The 16,455-nt window shown below is 37.6% G+C and overlaps 1 protein-coding gene across 1 annotated transcript; it reads right to left on the reverse strand.

Moving 5' to 3' along the window:
- Window positions 1-10,780: 10,780 nt before the first annotated feature.
- On the reverse strand, window positions 10,781-11,983 carry LOC126723039 (uncharacterized). The gene is made up of 2 exons (XM_050426286.1): window positions 11,873-11,983; window positions 10,781-11,179 (listed from the first exon to the last, which is right to left on the reverse strand). Exons 1-2 carry the CDS (start codon window positions 11,981-11,983, stop codon window positions 10,781-10,783), a joined length of 510 nt encoding a protein of 169 aa, XP_050282243.1.
- Window positions 11,984-16,455: the final 4,472 nt, after the last annotated feature.

Genomic DNA, 16,455 nt, shown 5'->3' on the forward strand with positions numbered 1-16,455 from the left:
ATGCTGGATTTTATTAAGAAGATTTTTACTTTGTCAGTAGGAACTTTCCTTCACTTCATTTTCAGTTTGTCACTATCTGAATTAATTTATTATGGTGGTAGTTAAAAACAAAGTCAGGGCCTTAGGGTCATGCCTCAGATCTATAACAAGAGAGTAAAGGAAGGGACTATTGAGTACAATAAGAGGTACGTATGTTAGAGCCGCTTGTCCCTCCCTCTCTCTCTCTCTCTCTCTCTCTCTCTCACATGGTCACATGCCTTGCAGAATGTTCATATAAGATAAAAACTTGGAAGGAACTTCAAAATGAAACAAACTTGAGGTTTCTTTGCGTAGAAATAATTCAAATGATATGATAAAATTCAAAGCGTAATGCTCAATCTAACCCAGAATATCGTAAATAATTATGATAGATCTTTTGTCATTCTCATTGGCGGATCCGGCTAAGAAACCTTAGCAGTCACTAAAAAGGAGGCAATTCCATAGATTATCATTATAGGTTCATTAGAAACAAAAATTTCCAAAGACAAATACTGGTGATTAGGGTTAGCATTTCCTTCATTTATGGGTTACCAAGAGTCCATATGGATTGTTATCAAAAAAAAAAAAAAAAATTCCATATGGATTCTATCAAAAAGAAAAATAAAAAGAATCCAGATGGATATTTCTAACTTTCTATCAAATAAGAATCTAGATGGACAACTTTTGGGCTTGAGCAAGCCCAACATACTTGCCCCAATGCCAATAATTTGAAAAACAAAAAATCTCAAGTACATCTGTCTTTAAAAATGAAATTATTATTTTTTGTCTATCAAAAAAAATATATATATATTATTTTTTGATTCTTTACTGCTTATTCCAAGAAAGCTATATGTATATATATATATATTTTTTTTAGTATGAAGGAAGAACTTTTAAAACTACATTTATATGTAATATCTCCACACACACAAAAAAGTTACATGTATATGTAATATATGAATCAACTCCAGCAGGAATGCTCACCAAAAAAACCACAACAGTGCGTGTATTCTTAATTCACAATGCCATATGCTCAATGATTTATAAGCTATATATTATATGAAACACTTTTTTTTTTTTTTTTTTTTTTTTTTGAGAAACAAACACACACACACAAGGGAGAGAGAAATGAGTTCTAACACAAAGACACACCACAACTCCACTCAAAAGCTATGATAACTTTTAAGGAAGAGTGAGGCAAGTTATACTACACACAAAACACTCTCTTAAGCAATGTGGAAAAATATCCATTCTTTTTTTTGAGAAACAAACACATAAACAAGGGAGAGGGAAAGGAACTGTATTATATGAAACATGTAATTTAAAGATTTGCCAACAATATATTAATTGGACCAATATTGTGATTAAATCAATTATAAAAGATAGCACGATCAAAATAATTAAAAGCTAATTAAATAGCTAGCATTCTGCTTAATAGGAATGGAATCAAGAGAAATTATTATATTTAACGCACAAAAAAATGAACAGTAAATTTATAACCTACTATATATATATATATATATATATGTATGTATGTATATACTGTCACTTAATGTATATTTTGAGAGGATTGTATACATTAAATGTATCGAATTATGTACATTATTTAAAAAATTGTATATGTTTATTGTATATAATAATGTACATGGAATGTACAGAATTGAAAATTTGTGTGCATTGAATACGTATACATTGCACGTTTGGTAGACTGTAATAGGCACTGTAATGTAATAGTTATTCCTATTGTTTAACTATTCAATAGTTTGGTTATGTTTTTATTACAGGGAATAGTCATTCCTTATGAATAGTTATTCTTTAAAATGAGGAATAACTATTCCTCTCTAAAAGGGTTGTAATAGCTATTCCTTAGTAGATGTAATAATTTCTAACATTAATATATTTCCAAATAAATAAACTTTCCATATCCACCTAACAATTATGGAAATAAAAAATCATCAAAAAATTAACTCATCTCTCTAAAATTTAAAATATATTATTTTCTAGGAAATATATTTGTATGAATGAGATATTTCCTAAAATAGATTATAAGTTTTATTCTAATGTTACAACTCACAACCAAACTAATGAATAGATTTAGTTATTCCATTACAACACCTTTTATTCCTAGTAATAAAGATTATCATTCCTGTTGTAATTCACATTCAATGTATCAAACATACCCTTATTTATGAATGTGCATACACTTTCAAGAATATATACATTAAAAAAAATTTTGAGTGGACCATGGTCTTTTTAGTAAGGATAACCTTTTTTATTTTTCCTCTTCCAGTCTTACTTCGTATGCGGGTAGGGTAAGTAGAGGGGATTTGCATCCTTGACGGTTTAGTTGAAAAAATAAAAAAGTGTCAATTGTCTTAAATGTCATTGACAACTCTCTAGATCACCTTTTTTTTTTTTTTTCATTTTTTGTTGTCAATAATCTTTTACGTCAATTGGAATTTTTTATTGACATAAACACCCAAGATTCGAACCTCCTCACTACCTATGATCGATGTTAAAAAAAAAAAAGAGTAATTTATTACTCCCTCCGTCCCACTTTGTTTGTCCTCTATTCCATTTTGGGATGTCCCAAAATATTGTCCTGTTTCTAAAAATAAAAGCCATTAGTTTACTAATGTTCCTATTATACCCCTAAGCCTTATTAAGAATAACTCTTTTTAAAAAAAGCTGATAAATTTATTTAAGGATAGTTTTGTAAACTTATACATTTTTATAAGGCAGACAAGATTATAAATGATGTTCCCTTAAAATATTTGACTTTTCAAACAGGACAAACAAAATGGGACGGAGGGAGTAATACTTTTCGTTACGATTAAGGGTGTTAGTTGTTGAGTGATTGAAAGATAGAAAATAAAAAATAAAGAGCGGAAGTAAGGTTTTAACTGGGTTCATTTTTGAAGGCCTACATCCACAACAAAAGCTCTTAATTAATTGCTACATTTTTGCTCTACTTGAGCCTAATGTTTACAATGAATACAATAATGTCAAGTTTATATACTACTAGAGAATTTTAGGTTAATCATAAACTAATCCAAGATCAATTTGCTTGTTCTTCACGTATAGAAATCAACAATGAATTTGGGCCTTATGAGCCATGATGTCTCCTCCAATCAATTAATTGAGCTTTTTTTCAATTTAATCAAATTCTACTTCATGAATTATGTGTTGTCACTCATCCTTTTTGAAATCTAATAGTGTATTTTAAGAGTAATATCACAAATCCCCGAAACTAACAAGGTTATGGACCAAGACTTCTTGATTGTCTCGGGGGAATGGCATGATGGACTTCATTGCCCAACACGAGAGGGGAAACCAGGTGGGATACTTAGGTTTAGGCTCCCTATTTTAACACTGCACATTTTACACTAACAGTTTCTTAGTCCTCTTCTTGTAATTTGTAAGCTTATTTTTCTTTATTTAACAATTCCCCATTCTAACGACACTTTTGTTTTTGGGACTCTTGTAGATAAGCATTTTACAGCCCCCAATCTCAATTTCGTCAACAAGCCCAACCTAACAAGGATATTCCAGTCTAAGATCTTTGTCCATTCCGATGAGCAACTACGAGCAACACACATCATACTTGGATACAAGCCCATCTCCACAAGCTTTCAAGCCCCCAAGTATGTTATAAAAGCGAAGGATCCTCAACTACACTAGATCAACATCGCAGTTCCTGGATTTCTTACTGGCCCCCCCGCCTAAAGGTACCCATCAAGTTGAGCTACCTTCTCAGTGCAGTGTCAAGGAAGAGACGACCTCCTCACACTTGGTTCTTAAAGAAGAAACAACCAAAGTGATAGAAGTTTCAGATTTCAAAGAGGACTTCGAAACCTTTAACTAGCCATACTCCCCATAATCCCAGGTGCCGCTTTCAAACACCTTCCTCCTGCTCATGTTAGTAGCACTCAGGAGTCTTCCGACGTTCTTGACGCCATGGTGCTCCAGAGGAAACCAAAGACCAGCCTGCTTGAGCTCCTCAAATCCCATGCAAAAGGGCCTATCCCCGAGGTGGCTATCTAGACCCTACCACCAACTCCCCTCCCTGTCCATACTTCTCTGTCTGAACCTGCAGACAAGAAAATGAAGCAGGATAGGAAAGGTAAGGATGTAGTTGAGGAGGGTGAAGTCATCCCTTCCAAAGAGCTTGAGCCCTAAAAAGGGGCAAAAATAGATAAGGGGGCGCCAAAGAAGTCCTCGAGCGAGGGGGCGATCATAGAGAGGGTGCCTAATCGCTGCCCTAGGGTCCAAATCTGGAACCCCCCACTGGAGTTGGATGGAGCTCCCCTCCCTTTAGATTCCTCCATCAGAGATTTCCAAAAGGGGAAGGCGGGCTACATGGCTGATGCGTTGGAGCAACCCCTTCTCCTGCCTTCAGGATGCTAAAGAAGCACGAGGTGTTTCTAACCTTGAAATGGGACTTGGCCGTGGTAAGTTTTTCAATTTCTTATCCTTGATAAATGTATATGCTGTTTTTACTCTAAGAGAATTTACTTTAACATCATCTTCTTCTTCTTATTTTTTTTCTTTGAAGGCGATCCAAACAACAAATATCGTCGAAGAGTGGGTAGATGGGGCCCATAAATAGTGGAAGGACGAGGAGTGACGAGGCATAGCTGCAATGGAGAACCTCGTCGTGGCAAAGCAAAGGATTAAGGACCTCAACACTAAGTTAACTGAGGTGGTTAGGGAGAAAAAGAATGCGAAGGCAGCACTAGCTGGGGCTGAAAAGCAAGTAGAGAACCAACGCCAACAATTGTGCAAGGTCAAGGATCAGCTTGCCATAGCCAAGGAGCAGATAGGGACTCTGAAGAAGAAACTGGAGAAAGCAGAGGCAGCTGCAGCTCAAGCCAAGCAGGAGGGCTATGACATTAGGATGAAGGAGACTAAAGAAAACCTGGGCCTAGGTCACCAGTGTCTGCAGAGTTTACTACCTCCAAGTGTGGACCAAAGCGTTAAACCAAGCTGGGGTGGATGCTTATTCAGCACTAAGAAAGGCAGACAATGTCTTCTACCCCTCAGCCCTTTGCGTAGCAGGCCCCTCCAGCTCTCGAGCTGAAGTTGCTCCTAAAGTGCTCAAGTCCAGTCAAGTTGCTCCTACCAGTACTCTTACAGCCCTTACTGATCCTTCCAAAGAGGCTGACCGAGCAAGCATTGCGGACAAGGATAAGAAGTCAATCAATTAAAAGGCTTCTGAGCCAACCAAGCTTCCACTTGCACCCAAGGATTCCTCCAAGGAAAAGGGGGCAACCCAGGGCCAAGTACTCGTACTTGCCACGCTCCCCTTCACCACCAAGGAGGATCCTAAAAGCAAGAGTGCAACTTAAGCCACAGTGCCCGAACCTTCTACCCAGACCGTTGTGAAGGCCAACCTTCCTCTACCCAAGACCACCTAGGATTTTACTTATTATTTTTTTTAAGTATTTCTTGTACTTTTTGTCAGGACATATGTGTTTCACATGTTAAGAACATATGTCATGATTTTATGTAATTGGCTTATCCTTTGACAAAACGCACTTTACTTGTATTTGGGTAAATTTAGGATGTGTTTAAATACTTCAAGAAACCATGTTTCAAGATCAAGTATTGAAACCTTCAAGTATGTCCAAGAAAACAAGTTGATAGTGCAAATTCTTTAAAACTCGACAGCTGCATCTATCGAGCTTAAGAAAGCTGTTCAACGTTTGGTGTGCTCGACAGCTGCTCGACACCTCCTATCTGTCGAGGTTTAAGATTTTCAAAATTCAAATATGATTTTCTTGGGATCCGTGAATATGTCTTTAGGTCTTCTTTTCTCCTAACCCTAGACATATAAAAGGATTGTTTTAAGAACCGTCAAATAGTTTACAAGTTGCACAAGTTTTGAGCAAACTTTGTTCAAGAAAATTGTGACCGGAGACAAAGTTCTTGCCCTAGTTCATCTCTTTCTCTTGAAGAAGTTGCTGTGTATGTGCACCGTAGGGTTTTGTGACCAAGCATCTTCTTGATCTTCATCGTGTGGATGAACTGAAGAACTTTGCAACCAACAACCTTCTTAGTTGGTGATTGAAGTCGCGTATTGGGATCCGCGCAATTGGTTAGTCACGTACTTGGGAGTCGTGCATCAGAAAGGGGAACTGTCACTACAGAACAAGTTCAATTGGGTATTGGGGTAAGGGTTCAACTGTAGGTTGGTAAGGTACTTGGGATTCCTTTACTTGTAACCGCTTGTTGTGATAATATTGGAGTTTCGGGAGTGGTGACCTGAAAATCACCCGATGGGGTTTTTGCCGTTAGGTTTTCCCCATTCGTAAACAAATCACCGTGTTATTTATTTCCCACTGCATAATTAGTTTATTGGTGATTTGTTTGTACTACCACGCGTTTGCATGATAAATTGATTAATTAATAACTTGGCTAATTAATTAATTAATTTCTATCACAAGGGGTCATTCAATTTGTGGCCTATCACTTTTTTTTTTTTTAGTATGTACTCCCTTTGCCTTTTTAAGGCTTTATTTAATGAAAAGTGCTAAGTTCCTTCACATTATCATTGTCTTTATGTTAATCACAATGCTACTTGTTTATTATTGAACATAGTTTGATTGTCCAACTGTTAATTCAAATTAAAATCTCTTCCAATTAAAGTATAACATTGCTTTTAACCTTGGCAAACATCTGTGCAATTCGTAATTCAACAACTCAATTCCCATGCAATTGGCAATCTAACAAATTAACTTCCAAGCAGTTGTTAATCTACCATTTAGCTCAGAAATAGGATTTGTGTACCTGAGATACTCAGCTCAAAAGGCTATGTGTGATTAAGGCTCCCTTCATAACTTCAAATAAATGTGAAGTATTAATTTATCCAAGACATGTAGTCCGAGGAACCAAACATGACTAAGGTTTCACTTAACGCTTAAAGGAATAGGAAGTGTTAATTTACCCAATGTATAAGGTCCGAGGAATCAGACATGACCAAGGTTCTGTTTAACACGTAGATAAACAATTGAAAGTATTAATTTACCCAGAGTATGTGGTCTGAGAAATCAGGCATGACCGAAATTCTGTTTAAGACATAAAAGAATAGAAAGTATTAATTTACCCAAGGTGTGTGGTCCGAGGAACTAGGCATGACCGAGATTCTGTTTAACATTTAAATGAATAGGAAGTGTTAATTTACCCGAGGTATGAGGTTCGAGGAACCAGACATAACCAAAATTCTATTTAACACTGAAGGAAATATGGAAGCATTAATTTACCCAATGTATGTGGTCCGAGAAACCAGACATAACCGAAGTTCTGTTTAACACTTAGGGAAATATGGAAGCATTAATTTACCCAATGTATGTGGTCCGAGGAACCAAACACAACCGAGGTTCTGTTTAATACTTAAATGAATAGGAAATACAACATATAATAGTAGAAACAGAAAATGGCAAGACTGCCTTTCATTAATTATAATACTTTTGAAAATTATTTACATTCCACGGACTTGGTATAACATTTTCATCTAAATCTTCCAAAAAGTAGGCACTTATACCAGCCACCGAGGTGATGCGATATGGCCCCTCCCAGTTGAGCTCTAACTTTCCCCATGATGGGTTCTTTGCAGTACCCACAACCTTCCTCAATACCAAATCACCTGGAGCTAATGGCCTCGCCCTCACACCTGTATCATACCTCTGCTTAAGCTTCTGCTGATAATACGACAGTTGAACCATGGCAACTTCTCTTCATTTATCAATCAAATCTAGACTTCTCTCTAATAACTTATCATTGTTGTCTAGGGTGAACAAGCTTGTACTCAATGTTGGAAATCCAGCCTCTAGAGGGATCACGGCCTCAGACCCATAAGTCATTGAAAAGGGTGTTTCTCCAATTAACCGACGAGGAGTAATCTGATATGTTTAAAGAACATGTGGTAGCTCTTCCACCATCTACCCTTTGCTTTGTCTAACCTATTCTTAAGTCCATTCACTATAACTTTGTTAACTGCTTCAGCCTATCCATTTCCTTATGGATAAGCTGGAGTTGAATATCTATTCCTAATTCCCAATTCATAGTAGTATCTCCTAAAGGCTTTACTATCAAACTGGAGCTCATTATCTGAGATAAAGGTGTGAGGAACCCAAATCAAGTAACAATGTTCTTCCAAACAAACTTTTTTGCATCTATGTCCCCAATATTGGATAATGGCTCAACCTCCACCCACTTCGTGAAGTAATCAATACTGACCAGAAGCCATCTTCAGTTTCCCATAGCCATAGGAAATGGTACAATATCCAGACCCCATTGAGCAAATGGCCATAGACTAGACAAAGGATTAAATACACCCCCAGGCTGATGAATGTTCGAAACAAATCTCTGGCATTGATCACACTTTTTTACCTACTCTTGTGCCTCTTTATGCATACTCGGCCACCAATACCCTTGAGTAAGGACTTTATGTGATAACGACTTGCCCCCTGTATGACTTCCACATATCCCCTCATGCAACTCTTCTAAAAGTGGCTCCACTGCCTTAGGATGAACACAAAGCAAGTATGGTCCAGAGAAGGAGCATTTGTACAACTTTTGTTCCTCAAATAACTAAAAACGAAAAGCTTTTCTCTGTATCTTATCTACCTCCCCCTTCTCATAAGGCAAAACACCTTCCTTGAGAAATAGAACCAAAGGATCCATCCAACTAGGTCCAACCATGATCTAGTGAACTTGGACTTTCTCTTTCTTTTCCTCGGCAGGCCTATTCAAATCCTCAACAAGTATGACCCGAGGTAGATCTTGTCCAAAAGAGGTTATTAGAGTTGCCAAGGAATCAGCATGTATATTCCTGCTTCTTGGGATTTGTTGTATGGTGAAAAACTCAAAATCTGATTCCAAACGCCGAGCTTGATTCAAATACCCCTACTTTCTCAAATCTCTAACTTCCAACTCTCCCTTTACTTGTCCTACAATCAACCTTGAGTCCAAGAACACTTCAACAACCTTTCCTCCCATCTTCTGAACCATAGCAATCCCTATTAGTAAAGCCTCATACTCGGCTTCATTGTTCATGGCCGAGAAGCCTAACCTTAAAGATTTCTCAATGGTGATCCTATCTGTGGACACTATTACCAGCCCCACCCCAGATCCCTTTTGATTTGCCGCCATCAACATACAACTTCCAGGGTAAGGGCTCCCGTAGAGAAATTGCCTAAACTTGCTTTCCCTTTGATCTGTGTTCCTTAGCCTCTGATTCTATTGGTGATTCGGTAAACTCTACCACCAAATCTGCAAGAACTTTCCATTTAATGGAAGTACGAGGCATGTACTTTATATCAAATGCCCCCAAGATCGTCCCCCACTTGGCAATTCTCCCTGTATATTCAGCTTTTCGTAGCAAGGACTACAGTGGGAGTTGAGTTAAAACTAATATTGTATGGGCTTGAAAGTAGCGGGGGAGTTTTCACATAGCATACACCACAGCCAAAATGGCTTTCTCTAAGGGTAAGTAACGAACTTTAGCTTCATGTAGTGACTTACTCACACAATAGACTGGCCACTGTTCTCCATTCTCTACCTTCACCAATACCAAACTAACTGCATAAGAGGCCACGACAATATAGGCAAAAAGGACTTCTTCCTTATCGGGTCTGGACATCATGGGTGGCCAAGAAAGGTAATCCTTCAACTACTGAAAAGCGAGGACACATTCTTTATTCCACTCAAACCCCTTCCACTTGTGTAGGAGTTGGAAGAATGGCCTATATCTATCTGCAGATCGAGAGATAAATCTATTCAAGGCTGCAGTCATTCCTGTTAACTTTTGGACTTCTTTAGGATTCCAAGGAGGTTGTAAATCATTAATTGCTTTAATCTGATCAGGGTTAACATCAATCCCATGGTGGGTGACCACATAGCCCAAAAACTTACCTAAGCCAACGCCAAAAGAACATTTAGAAGCATTAAGGCGCAATTTATGCTTTCTCAACACCTCAAAGACACTTCCAAGGTCACCCACATGCTCAGCCTCTGCCTTACTTTTCACCACCATGTCATCAATGTAGACCTCAATATTCTTGCCAAGCTTGGATTCAAACATTCTAGTCATCATCCTCTGGTAAGTAGTCCCTGCATTCTTCAATCCAAAATGCATCACCTTGGAATGATAATTCCCAATGAGTGTTACAAAAGTAGTCTTCTCCTAGTCGACCAGAGCTAATGGTATCTGATGGTACCCCTGAAAAGCATCCAAAAAGCTCATCCGAGGATGACCAACCGTCACGTCCACTAACTGTTCTATTCGAGGTATTGGGAAGAGGTCCTTAGGGTAAACTTTGTTTAAATCTATGAAATCTACACACACTCGCCATTTTCCATTCTTCTTTTTCACCACTACCATGTTGGCCAACCATTTTGGGTAAAAGACCTCTTTTATTGCCCCTACATGCTTAAACTTTACCACGTCTTCTTTAACAGCCTTGGAATGTTCTCTAGAAGAGTGCCAAGGTGATTGTTTCTTAGGGGTAATAGATGGATTAATATTCAAATGATGACAAATGAAATTTTGATCCATCTCAGGAGCTTCATAAACACTCTAAGAAAATACATCAACGTTCTTTCTAAGGAAAGTGACCAGCTCTTCCTTCTCCCGAGGAGGCAGCTAAACTCCCACTTGAAAATACTTGTCGTCATCAGTATCGATAGTAATCTTCTCCAACTCCTCGCATCTCGCCCCTTCAGCTACAGCATATAAGGATATTTCTATTTCCTTTGGTTGCTACATAGCCATTTCTGTGGTGGCAGAAGATTCACCCTCGAACTGATGTCTAATAGCCACAACTAGGCATTGCCTGGCCATAGCCTGACTTTCAATTAGCTCCTTGACCTGGTCCCTTAAGAGATACTTCACTTTCAAGTGCAAAGTTGAAGAGACAGCCCCCATGACATGAAACCAAGGTCCTGCCATGATAACAGTATAGGGGGAATACGCGTCTACCACAATAAAATCTACTTCAACAACCTCTGACCTTGCTTGAATAAACAGTCTGATTTGGCCCTTTGGGATAATTGTCTTCCCATCAAACCCCACCAAAGGGGAATTATAGCTAACCAAATCATCGAGTTTCAACTTAAGCCCTCTATACAGATCAGGGTATATGATCTCTGCCCCACTGCCCTAATCCACCAAGACTCATTTCACATCATACCCCCCTATTCGAAGAGTGACCACTGAGACAGCGTCATGTGATTGATAAATTCCAATTTTATCCTCATTAGAGAAGCTCAAAACTGGTCTGACTTCCATTCTTCCTCGTTTAGACTTAGGGATTGAATCCTCAATGTATGGTTTTGCTATGGACATAACACCTGATGGATATGCACCAGTTCGACCTGGGGTGGCGAGAATAATACTAATTGTTCCCAGGGGTGGTCTTGAAGAAGCGTCCCTCTAGTGTGCTGACCCGACCTGACTCCTTTGCCTAGAAGGTTGGTACAGGAACTGCCTCAACTTCCTAATTTTGACTAACTGCTCCAGGTAGTCACATAAAGTTCTACAATCTTCTATAGTGTGTCCTCGGTCCTGATGATACTGACAATGAAGACTTTGATTACGCTTCATGGGGTCTCCTCCCATCTTGTTTGGCCACTTGAATTTGGTGCACAAGCTCTTTGAATATTTTGCTAACCACCTGAGCAGCAGGAAGGCCAGCATGTCCAGAAAAGCCTCTACGAGGTCGGTTGTTATTGTACCTCTCAAACCTAAAGTCTCTTCAGTCAGGGGGAATCACTTTTGCCTTTCCCTTCCCCTGTTGCTGATCATCCTCAACCCATTTGTGTTTATCAATCCGATTCATAAGCTAACGCATACTTTGACTGGTTTCTTCGTTAAGGACTTCCTTAATTCATGCTCAGCAAGAAGGCCGACCTTAAAGGTCCTTATGGCCACATCCTTAAAGTCTCCATCTATCTCGTTAAACATTTCCTAGTATCTATCCGAGTAGGTCTTCAGAGTCACATCATCTCGCATAGCCATAAACAACAAAGAGTCCGGGGAACGAGAAACCCTACTACAAGTGACGAATTGGGCCCTAAAGGCTCTAGTAAGCTCTTGAAAAGAGCTAATTGATCCTTCCTCCAACCCATCAAACCACCCCATCGCAACTGGCCCCAAACTAGATGAGAATACCATACACAACAAGGCATCATTCCTTGAGTGAACAGCCATCCTCTGGTTAAAATGATTGACATGCTCCACTAGGCCCGTCCTACCATTATACATGGTAAACGTTGGCTGCGTGAACCACCGAGGAGGCTTTGTCCTCTCAGTCCTCCATGTAAACGGTGACTTTGAGATTTGACGCAAAGCCTTGCTCATAACGTCATTCCCTAAGCCCCTATAGGTCGAGCTTCTACTCCTTTGCCTATGATGGTGCTCTTCATTGTAAGAGAAAAACTCGCTGAAAGGGGGTCCTTGATCTAGGTCTATAACTATCATTATCATAAGATTGAGACCTTGAGCTCGTTGGAGTCCCTCTCCTTTGCTTACAGCGTAACTTCCTACGTAAATGATCTATTTCCAATTGCAAGTTTCTGGTATCTTCCCCATGAGACACATGGCTCCCACTTCTAGAATGACTCCTACTGGTATGAGTTGTGTGCACACTAACTTCATGATCCCTCCTTCATTCAAGATTAAGAAAATGATCTTGACGTTGGGATCCCACAAATTCTTCTTAGTTTGGCCCTAAACCCATCATGATTGAACAAGCTCAAGAATGTTCAATTCCCACAGAAAGTGCCAATTTTAAGGACACGTTTTGGTTCATAGCCCAAGAGATTTGGACAATGGCCCAATGAGCCCAAATTAATAGATTTGTTAAAGAGTGGGCTTATTACTGAACGTTCAATGAGTTAGAATGTAGATCACAATAGGCTAGTTGGTATTAAAATGAACAAGACAAACAGTTTGAAAGGGAAAAATACTCCTCGGTCGAGTCCAAGGTAGGTATGTTCTTATATATTTCTCTTAGACTTAAACAAATATTCAAGTTCTTGGTTACACAATGATTTCTTTTCTAGTTTTCTTCTCCTCCTCTCTGTAATGGAGTCCTTCCCTTTTATATTCTCTTCCCCTCTTTCACCTTAGCCCTCCACGTATAGATCAGATTGCTAATCTCCTTGATACTTGTCTCATTATCACTTACCTAAAGTCTTTGTGGGTAGCTGTAAGGCTGAAAGTTACTGTTCAAGTATTAGTTCCACATTAATGCGGTCAGGGGGTTAGATGCAAAGCATTCAATGCAATGGTAGCAGCTTTCTTCCCAGATATTTCTCAATTCTCTATTGACTCATCTTTTTCTAAAGTTTATCCTCCTAAGCACGGTTGCCTACTGCCCAGTACTTGATAGGTGGTCGGACTTTAGGCTTCCACTCAGTTGGTCGATGAGGGGTTGCTCCTTGGTCAATGTCACCTGTTGATTATGACCAGAACTCTTCCTCGGCCCAATAATCTTCTTGCCTTCACTAGTACTTATTTGTCCTCAAGCTATTTGATGTCCTGGGGTGTGGCTCACGGCCCAATATCCTTATCCAGGCCCTTCATCGCTACAATACTAATATTACTTTTTTTTTTAACTAATATTACAGTTAAATTACAAGGATATCCTTTTTTTTCTCAATATTTAAGATCTGGCAATTGTGCAGCCAATTTTTTGGACATAGTTTAGTTTTATGGATGGGAAGGCATGCAAGGTATCTTCGAGATTTGCTTCTTTTTTTTATATATTAATTATATATATCCAATCGTTGTGTAGGAAAACCTGATTGCACTTAAGATAAGGTTTGGCAAATTATAATTTTCATGCACACACATATAACTAAGTTCCAAAATTTTACACAAAGCAGATATAGACAACTTTTTTTTTCTTTCTTTTTTTCACTTAATTAAAAATTAATTCACCTACTCGAATTATCTATATATATATATAAAACCGAAACTTTTGAAGTTCCCACAAATTTCCACATCAGCACAGTATTAAAAAAAAACATAATTCCACGTCAGTACAGTATTAAAAAAAAAACATAAAATTAAAAGCCAACTATCTCTCAAACAAAAAACCCTAAAAGTCTAAAAGCAGTCGTGCTCTCTGCCTCTCCAAGCCATTCTCTTTGTATCCCTGATGACCATAGCCATCTCTCCCACGCATAACTGAGCCGTTACCCATCATAGTCATCACAAAATCTCCAATGTCGCAGGCCAAGTTAAGCAGGTGAGATGGTCTTAATATCATGTATCTAATCTTTCCCTCTCTCTTTCTCTTTCTCTTTCTCTTTCTAAATATTTGTTTTTTAATGTTCATTGGCTTTGCTTCTTTTTGTTGATTCCTTAACTGAATTATTGTTGTTGCTTAAGTAATATTTTGATTTTTTATTCAGTTCTTTTGCAAATACTGTTGTTGGGTATTGTTAGGGTTTTTTTTTTTTTTTTTTTTGGATTTAATTTTGTGAATTCTTATCTGGATTCATGTGGCTACCACTTAGAAACTTGATTTTAGTGAGTTTCTCTGTAGGCGTTGATTTGTAAGCCTTTTAATTCTTGATGCAAATTCGAAATTCATAAGGAATTTTAAATTCTGATTCTTTGGGATTGTGTATTTGAAATTTTAGTGGAAACAAAGCTATGGGTTTGAATTTTGTATGATTCATATGTCAGATATTGGGATTGGTATTGACGGTGAGATAGGTTTGTAATTACTTATTGTTTATATGCATTGCTGACTTTTTGTTTTCTTCTTATCGTTTTTCCGTTTGCTGTTTTCCCTTTTCCCTCTGTGAGAAGAAACCCATTGAAGGTTAACAAGAAAGAACATAGTAGCCTTACACCATCGGTCTGCCAGTAAAATCACTATGGTAAATTGATTTCTTTTATTGTTCCCTTTCATTGTTTACTGTCACGCTACTGTTATTGCTCAATCTCTTCTTCACTAACATTGTTGACTTTTTGTTTTCTTCTTTTCATTTTTCTGTTTTATGCTTTCTCTTTTCTCTCTGCGAAAAGAAACCCAACGAAGGTTAAGGAGAAAGAACAGAGTAGCCTTGCACTACTGGTCTGCTAGCAAAATCACTACGGTAAATTGATTTCTTTCATTGTTCCCTTTCATTGTTTACTGTCACACTACTGTTATTGCTCAATCTATTCTTCACTGTCACGCTACTGTCTTTTTGGTTCCTTCCACTAATTTGATAGAAATATTGTTTTTCCATTGTATGTTTTGATTTAGACAACTTTAGTCAATTTTCCAAATTACACCATATTTGCTTTGGTGACATAAAAAAAATGTTAGACATTTTGGTGAGGAATAAAAAACCCATGGAAGAGTTGGGTTTCTGGCTTTAAATTATTCATGACAGAATTTGATTAGTTATGTAGTTCCATATATTTAATACTCCTCAATTTGTTTGTTCTGCCTGTTTGTTGTGTTATTTGTTGCATTACAGGAACTGTCAATTTGTCAATAGGATGTGTATTTCTGTTTTAATTTTTTTTTTTTTTAATAATAACAAACGTTAATAACTAAGACATTGAAATTTTGTGCACACCATGTGTTTGACAAAATGCCTTACTTACTCTTGCATTAGTTTATAGCCACTTTATGGTTTGTGACTCTTGGTTTTAGTTGCTATTGGTAATTGACTAATTTTTTTTATGTATCAATCATAAGTCATGATGATATGAAAAATGAGTAGAATTTATTTAATTCGGCAACCTACTTATTTTAAGAAAAGTGTTAATGTAATTTAAAAGTTTCACTTATTAGGCCAAGAGCAACAGCTTTTGTATTTAAATTTTTTTTAGTGTGATTTAAAGGTGGCTTGGTGTTTTTCAATATATTATTGGAAATGAATTGTGAGTCTACAATTGTAAAGTCTCATTACATTAGAGTTTTGCTGATTTGATAGGGCATTTTGTGGTGGCATTGGTATTGAACATTGAATTTTGATATTCTTCTTGAGTTTTAATTTCGTGTTCTTTTTGAGTATTTTCAGTTTAGTTGGATTTGAAGTTTCATAGGAAGGATTTTGTCTAGGCTTCAACAAAAAATGATTTCATGATAGTGGGACCAATAATTTTATTTTTGGAAGAACAGTGGGCCCTTTTTTATTTAATTTTATTAAATTTGCTTGAATTATTTGAACATTTACCCCAAAAAAAGCTCTTTAATTTTGCCTCTTCCTCATTTAATTTACATAGACAATTGTTTTTCTTGGGCTGAATGAATTGTTTACTCTATTAAGGTTACAACTAAGACATTATATAGCACTTACATCCATTCAAACAAACACGTAAAGCTGTACATTGAGGTCTATACAAATAAGACAAAGACAAACGACCACGTCAATTAACATCAATCACTCACACATGAACCATTCTTCTTTTTTCCTTGCTTTACC

This window comes from Quercus robur, chromosome 1 (assembly GCF_932294415.1).
Source record: "Quercus robur chromosome 1, dhQueRobu3.1, whole genome shotgun sequence".
Lineage (NCBI taxonomy): Eukaryota > Viridiplantae > Streptophyta > Magnoliopsida > Fagales > Fagaceae > Quercus > Quercus robur.